Below are 8,655 nucleotides of genomic sequence, written 5' to 3'. Positions count from 1 at the left end.
CAACTCTCCTTCAATTTCTACAAGCAAACACACACACACACACACACACACACACACACACACACACACACACACACACACACACACACACACACACACACACACACACACACACACACACACACACACACACACACACACACACACACACACACACACACACACACACACACACACACACACACACACACACACACACACACACTCTGCTCCACAGGTTCAGACTGAAGCTAGTGTGCAGTGCGATCTCAACCAGCTATTTTCTGAACACATCCAAGATAACCTACTTATTTGACTTATTCAGCACAGATTGTTTGTATCATGTTTTAGAAAGCAACATGTGACCCTCCCAGATCAGATTAGTGCTCATAAAAGGAAACATTAAAGACCCTATCTGTGTTGTGTAAATCTTGATCTTTAAAGACTTGAGACAAAAGAGCACAAGCTTCCTCCCTCAGGACAGCAGAGCTCAAACAAAACTCAAAATATTCAGACACACAGAAACAAACACGTACGGGTTGACAGCAATTGGATTCAAAGGAACTATTTTCCAATAAAGGTCAAAGCAGCAATTACATTCACACAATGATGTCTTTTCCGCGCTGAGCAGTTTGACCTCTGCTCGTACAGAGGCACCAGTGTGTGTTTGAAAGAGGTTGAGTTGTTGCTCTTTCACGGCTGAGACGCAGAGATCAGTCAAACATGCACATGACGACTGAAAGGTCAATATGCAAGTGAGCTTCCAGTAAATCCCCTACTTATGTGTGTGTGTGTGTGTGTGTGTGTGTGTGTGTGTTTAACAGGTGTAAAACTGTGTCAAACTTCACATCTGAAATGGTTTGATCTGGTGGATGTTTGGTTGCCTCGAGTGTAAAAAGATTATTGTGAATTTACTGAAATAAAATTAACTTTTTGTTGTCCAATCAGAAGCAGGGTTTATTTGAACTGAATGGTCTTATAATTTTCCTTACTTATTGTGGTAGTCTGTTGATTGAAAACTGAAGCCAATGTTTAAGTGCAAAAAAACTGCAGTTCCTCAAGTGCCCACTGCACGCTCAAAGTGATTGAGTCAGTCCCTCACTTTACAGCATTAATAAACATGTTGACAGTCAGGTTCAGAAAACGAGAAAATTGTGTGTGTGTGTGTGTGTGTGAGGGAGAGTGTGTGTGTACATGTTTTACTTGTATTAAGTCTAAAGTTATGGAGCTTGATCTCTCACAGCCTCTGGTGGATCATGCTGGCTTTCCGCTATAAATCAACACAGCCAATAAGTCACCAAACTTCCCCTCTCAGCCGTGCCCTTGTTCTTGGTGGTGTTTTTGCATCCAAAAGTAAGATGGTTTTATGTGTGGTCTGGTGTACACAATCTATGATTGAGCACAAATAACCAGCGCATCCACGAGACACTTGATACATCATGCAATACATTGCTCCGAGAGGCACATTTTAGTTAGCCTTTTATTTGTCGCTTTTGTTGCTTTTTTCCTGTTGAACCAAACTCGTACTTAACTGTAACGAGGTACAACCTGAACTGGGACCTCTGTGAGCTGTCACACCCCTTTAGAGGTGAAGAATGTTGTTGGCTTCTCAATGGAGAGATCACAGCGGAGGGTAGTGATGAGAAGACTGGTTATTCATTCTATCTGTCAGTGTTGGATGCTCACTTGAATGAGAAGCAATGAAATATTGATATATTGAAAATATGTTTATCAACCTGATTGAGGATGCCACATAACAAACGTGGCAACCATGTCACCGAGAGTCCCCACCAGTGGGTCTCTTTAACACCTTACACCAGGCATGGGCAAACTACGGCCCGCGGACCATATACGGCCCGGTGGGCTTTTTAATCCGGCCCGCCGAACTTGTCCAAATTATATTATTATTAAATAAAATTTTATTATAATTAAACCTCGTTCGTTTTCCCCTGTAATGCCCGCGTTTCCCCAATAGATGGTGCACTTCAGAGTGTGGTGTATTACGCTCTTCTTCACTTTTTCGCTTTGCCCTATGAACCCGTATGAGCCCTTCTGGAAAAATGAGCGGATCAAAGAAAAGAAAAGTGGACAGTGAATGCCGAGTGTTTAATACAGAGTGGACAACTAAATATTTTTTCACTGAAGTCCGATCAAAGGCTGTATGCCTGATATGCCAAGAAACTGTCGCAGTTAAGAGTACAGTATCAGCCGTCACTTTGCTACGAAGCATGCTAACTACGCTAGCAAGCAGTCCCCGCAAGAACGGGCGGCTGCGGCTCAGAGGTTGAAGGATAATTTACAGACTCAGCAACATTTTTTTCACCAACAAACTGCGATTCAAGAGTCAACTACCAAGGCAAGTTTTTTGCTGGCATTCAAATTAGCAAAGGCTAGCAAGCCTTTCTCCGAAGGCGAGTTTTTAAAAGAATGCGTGGTAGAGACAGCAGGTCTCTTGTGTCCGGAGAGCCAAGGCCAGTTTGAAAAAATCAGTTTATCACACAGGACTGTGACTCGCCGTGTGGAACTGATTGATGAAGATATAGCCAGCAAATTAAACAAAAAGGCTGATTCCTTTAAGTTATATTCACTGGCGCTGGATGAAAGTAATGACGTGAAAGACACTGCTCAGCTCCTCATTTTTATCCGAGGGATTAATGACAGTTTTGAGATAACGGAGGAGTTTTTGACCATGGAGTCCCTGAAAGGAAAAACGCGAGGAGAGGACTTGTATAACCAGGTGTCTGCTGTCATCCAGAGAATGAAGCTACCTTGGAGTAAACTTGCCAGTGTCACAACGGATGGATCGCCAAATTTAACTGGAAAACATGTTGGTCTGCTGAAAAGAATCCAGGATAAAGTGAAAGAGGAAAACCCTGACCAGGATGTTATTTTCCTTCACTGCATCATCCATCAGGAATCTCTGTGTAAGTCTGTATTGCAGCTTAATCATGTCGTGAATCCAGTTGTAAAACTTGTTAACTTTATACGAGCAAGGGGACTTCAGCATCGTCAGTTTATTATGTTCCTGGAGGAAACTGATGCGGATCATCAGGACTTACTGTACCACTCTCGTGTCCGCTGGTTAAGTTTGGGCAAAGTGTTTCAACGAGTGTGGGAGCTGAAAGAGGAGATCAGCGTATTTTTGGAGTTAATGGGGAAATCCGACAAATTTTCTGAGCTAAGCGATATACCTACGTATGTGAGCAGACATTCAGCGTCATGAACATCAACAAAGCCCCTCACAGATCCAAGTTAACTGACCAACACCTCGGATCTATCCTGAGAATTACCACTACAAAACTAACTCCAGACTTTAATGCACTGGCAAAAAAGGGAGATCAACAACACTGTTCCCACTGAAACTGAACGTGAGTTTCTCTACTGTGTTTATTAAAATGTAATTTAATTAAATTAATGCATTTGGAAATCAATTTGTACAATGAGCCTTGCATATTCATGCTTTGCTACCTGTTAAAGGCCAAATCCTTTCATGTAATGGCTTTTACATGTCATTTATATTAGTTCACACAAACACTCCATCCATCTGTTCCTGGCCCGGCCCCTCTGTCAAATTTTAGAACCCATTGTGGCCCGCGAGTCAAAAAGTTTGCCCACCCCTGCCTTACACAGTCATCCCTTCTGCATGAGGCATTTTAAAATAATAGCTTTAGTGATAAAATGACATAGGAAATGATAACAGGCCTCCCGAAAGAGGTCTATTTACCAAGAAAATGCTGAACTGAAACAAAACAGCATTAAAGGAAAAAAATCTTTTGAGATAATAAAAGAAAAGCCCTTTAAATGTTCTCTCTGTAGGATAAAGGTCAGATTTGTTATGTTCTTGTTCCTACTGCTGCTACCCACACACACACACACACACAGAGATGCAAACATTAGATCAGTGAAACAATATTGATCTTTATCCTTCCCACTCTGCACTCTCAAAAGTCTACATTGTACATGTGTAAGTACTAGAGCTTGTTTTGACCCTTCTCATACTGGTGTTAATTTACAGTAAATTACAACACAGACACCCCCTCTCTCACACACACGCACACACACACACACACACACACACACACACACACACACACACACACACACACACACACACACACACACACACACACACACACACACACACACACACACACACACACACACACACACACACACACACACACACACACACACACACACACACACACACACACACACACACACACACACACACACACACACACACACACACACACACACACACACACACACACACACACACACACACACAGAGTCACTCCCGGGTTGGATTCTTGTGTTCATGGGGAGAAGCTGTAATGGGAGGCATGCATCACCATTCATGGTATTAAGATCTCATTCCAGCGTTAATCTACTTATAAGTGAGTCTCTCTATATCTCTCTTCTTGCAGCCTGCTAAGATCAGAATGACATAAAACTTTTCTACTGACTTATGACTCCTTTGTAGGCAGACTGTAAAAGACAAATCAGCTGAGCATGGGCAACACTAAGGGCATGCTATAAACTACTTGAAAGTTTAAAGTATGCCTATAATTTTAAATGTCCATCCAGTATCTTCTGCTTATCCGAGATCAGGTCGTGGTGGCAGCAAGCGAAGTAAGTCAACCTACACTTCCTTCTACCCACCAACGTTTTCCAGCTCCTCCTCTGGGATTTCAAGGCTCTTCCAGGCCAGACGAGATATATAATCCCTCTAGCAAACTCTGGGTCTACTCTGGGGTCTCCTCCAAGTTGGGCGTACCCTGAAAAACAGGCAGGCGTCCTAATCAGATGCCCAAACCACCTCAACTGACTTCTCTCGAAGCGAAGGAATAGCGGCTGTAGTCCGAGCTCCCCCCAAATGTCTGAATTTAAAAAGTGTTTCCAAATGATCTACATGTTCAAAGTGACACAGTGCAGTTCTAGTTGTTCGATGTAAGACAGGAGACATCCAACAAACATCACCTCACCACACTTTTGTGGAAGGTCTGGCATGTCATGGTAAAAATGTGTTCCTTAAATAGAATTTGGACTTTGATTCAGGATCTACATTCTTCTCAGTGTGCATACACAGGAACAGACAAGTTTACAGTCCAGTTACAACTATAAAATCAAGGATTTCTCTGTCTTTGATAACTGAAAATATCTGATGTAATGTAAGCACTCAATAACAAAATGTAACGTAGTTTTAGTCATTCATTTAGATATTTTAATGTAAACATTGTAATAAAATTCTACATATTGTACCTTTAATGTCAAGGAGGCAACATTATAAAATTAATGAAACTAGTGGAATACTAATACCAATACTATTGTACTAGAGTGTTTAAGTGCTTGAAAGGCCTAATGCAGTACTAACAGGTAACCATGCCTGATGTGTGTGGGGGGGGGGGGGGTTTCTCCTTTAATTAGAACCCAGCTCAAGAGCGCCATAAAACATGGCAAGAATAACTTTTTTCAGACTAGCAGAAATCTCCTTAAAAACTCAGGAGTTTCTCCTGCCAGACCACCTAGTAATTTTTCCGCAGCAAGTCCAAGTGGGCTGATGTGAGAATGCGGCAGAATATTCTCTGGAGAATTCACCTTGAGCCAATAGGAGGAGGAGTGACGTTTCTATACTGTTACTGCTGCACGGTTTAAAGAGTGTCTGCACGCGACCACTACGATCTCAGTGCACGTAATTAAATGTAATTAAACGTAATGTAATGAACATCCCTTACGCCTGTGATGACAAGGCTTTCCATAGGTGCCTGCTGTCTGCCTAACAGCTGACAGTAATTAATCAATTATTATTTATTCATCATTAAGAGCATGAGAAAGAGTCCTGTCTGACAGGGTCAACCCAGTCCCCACATGCTCTCTGAGTGTGTGAGCGTTGGGAGGCGGGGTGCTCCGCTGAGTGAAAGGAGCAGTGTGCCACAGACTTCTTTGCTTGATAAATATTAGCAAAGGAATTAAAGACAAGGAGCACCGTATTTAACTGCACAGAGAAATGTCATCATTATTGCGACACACCCCTACCTGTTGGTATATTTCAGCTGAATAAACCCCTGCCATTCTATATGCTCTGTAACAAAACTAAACTGAACTGCAGCTCACATCTGTATCCTGGAAAGTGTCAACATGGTGGAGAGGGGCTTTGCTAACCAAGGAAAAAGGTACGTCAGCCTTTTTAAATTCTATTTTTGTATTCATGAAGTGTTTCTGTCAGGAAGAAAGGTGCTGTAAATGGTTAACAAAGCATCTCAGAGGGGCACTGGTGTGGCTCATTGGTAGAGTGGTTACAGCACAGCACTGGTCACAGGCTTGACTCTTGATCCCAATGATATTTGGTGGATATCATCCCCCACTCTCTCTCCCCACATTGTCCATCATTCTATACAACAGAGGCCAAAAAGCCCCCCAAAAATCTTGAAGAAGTCATCCCAGTTTCTAAAGTGAAAAGGAGCAAGTTGAATGTGTTATCAGTGAAACATATGGAGAGCCTTTGATTATGCTTCACAACCTATGCTGCTAATCATCATCATCATCATCATAATAATAATAATACGTTTAAACGATAAAAACTGCTTTTATGTTATTGTACATCAACTTTCATGCACAAACATCTTGACAGAACAACATCATATAAATCACCTTCAAAATGTTAAAAAAAAAAAAAGAAGCCTAAACAGCTCAAAACAAGAGCGTGTGTCAGTATTATATCATCCTGGGTTTCAAATAATTTCATGTATTAAATATTCAGGTATGAATAATGAGGCTAATCATTTTATTGTGTTTTCTTAGAATGGCTAAAGAAATGATGATCAAGATCTTAAATAGTTCCAAGAACCGTCATTTATTTTGATTTAAGGTTTTTGTTTTGTTCAGCTGTTCTGTTTCCAGAGCTAACGATAATCCAAGGTTTGGAAAATGCCTCCTTATCAAAACGTTTACTCATGTAAAGGTTAATATACTTGGGTCATGAAAGTTGTGTATCATTGGCTTAACGATTCTTGTTATATTGTGAATTTTATGTTTATCATTTGATCTCATATAATGATTATATGTAATTTCTTCTCCATCAACACGCTCCACAGTGTCCCTCTCGGGTGGAGAACAGTTGATGTTTTGAAACTCTCAACTAAGAGATGGTGCAAATCTTCCAGACGTGTCCTCATCTGTTCCATCCTGGTCAATTCGTTGTTTTTTTTTTTCCTCTACACAAAGATACAGGATATTTATATACCATTTAAAAGACCAATACCATCTGATGAAGATTTTACAAATCAGGGCATCTTACCGTCATCAGGAGTGACGACCTTGACGAGTTCAAAAGCTCCAGAGACCACAACTGAGCCCCAAACACCGGTTCCTTATAAAGCTCGAGGACCCTACTGGGTGGAGTATCCCCATGAGTACCACTTCACCATAAATGAGCCGAACAAATGTGAGCTGCAAAAACCCTTTCTCGTGCTGATGGTTCCTGTAGCACCACGCAACAGGTTGCACCGCAACATCATCCGCAGTACCTGGGGAAATGAAAGGCTGGTCCTGGGTAAAGTGGTTACGCTGTTCTTTGTTCTGGGGCAGCACATCGGGGAGGAAGCGGAACAGATCCAGAAGCAGCTGCTGGAGGAGAGCGAAAAGCATCACGATCTTATCCAGGGCAACTTCATGGACTGCTACAACAACCTGACTATCAAGACCATGGTGATGATGGAGTGGCTGAACTTGCAGTGCCCTAACATCTCCTACGCCATGAAGATCGATTCTGACATGTTTCTTAATGTGCCCAAACTCATCAGCATGCTTTTAAATGCTCCAAAGACAAACTACATGACTGGAAGTGTGATAATAGGAGCCCGTGTCTTCAGGGACAGAGAATCTAAATGGTTCCTACCAGAGTCTTCATACCCCGATCCATATTTCCCACCCTATGCTAATGGCGTGGGCTACGTTTTTACTCAGGACCTCCCTAAAAAGTTGGTGGAGGCCTCCAGACATGTTAAAGCCTTGTTCCTTGAAGATGTGTATATAGGGATGTGTATGCTGCACTTGAAACTCCACTTCACTAACCCCCCAGTTCCGACTTATTTTCATACTGGTGATTTGAATTACAGTCGCTGTGGATACTCCAGGCTGATATACACCCAGACAAGTGATCTCATGGATCGTATATGGATTTGGAAAGACTTTAAAAAACCTGGATCATACTGCTGATCCCGTACACAGCATACGACAGCAAACAAACAGCATTATGTGGATAACTTTTGCCATTGTTGGATTTGTTTAAAGGTCACATATTATTCAAAATACACTTTACCATGTTGTTCTAACACTAACATGTGTTCCTAGTCTGTCTACAAGCCCCCAATGATGAGAAAAGTCCATCCACTCTGTCTTTTGCCTGCCTCACTATTCAGAAAATGTGTGCTCAAACAGGCCGTTTGGAGATTTTTTCCCCTCATGACATCATAAAGGGCAATGACCCCTCCCCACATGGGTGACACTCCCACAGCTAGGTGTTTGTTCTTCTCTCTGAGTCTGCTCTATCACTGTAAACATTCGAGCATGGGGCGAGAAAGCCCAAGCCACCCAAGCCCTTCCAGAAACAGCTCATATTACATTTAAAGGTACAGACACAGAAACAGCCTGTTCTGAGCAGGGCTGAAATAG

The 8,655-nt window shown here is 42.0% G+C and overlaps 1 protein-coding gene across 1 annotated transcript; it reads left to right on the top strand.

Annotated features, from left to right (window-relative positions):
- Window positions 1-7,035: 7,035 nt before the first annotated feature.
- Window positions 7,036-8,418, top strand: LOC132978519 (beta-1,3-galactosyltransferase 1-like). The gene has a single exon (XM_061043723.1). The coding sequence runs from the start codon at window positions 7,036-7,038 to the stop codon at window positions 8,197-8,199; it is 1,164 nt and encodes a 387-aa protein (XP_060899706.1). The 3' UTR covers window positions 8,200-8,418.
- The last annotated feature ends 237 nt before the right edge of the window (window positions 8,419-8,655 follow it).

The sequence above is a fragment of the Labrus mixtus genome, chromosome 8 (assembly GCF_963584025.1).
Source record: "Labrus mixtus chromosome 8, fLabMix1.1, whole genome shotgun sequence".
NCBI classification, from domain to species: Eukaryota; Metazoa; Chordata; class Actinopteri; order Labriformes; family Labridae; genus Labrus; species Labrus mixtus.
This window is presented reverse-complemented; position numbering and strand designations above follow the sequence as displayed.

Excerpts from the sequence above, each read along its gene's own strand:
- LOC132978519 (XM_061043723.1), top strand. The coding sequence starts at position 7,036 with ATGATTATATGTAATTTCTTCTCCATCAACACGCTCCACAGTGTCCCT.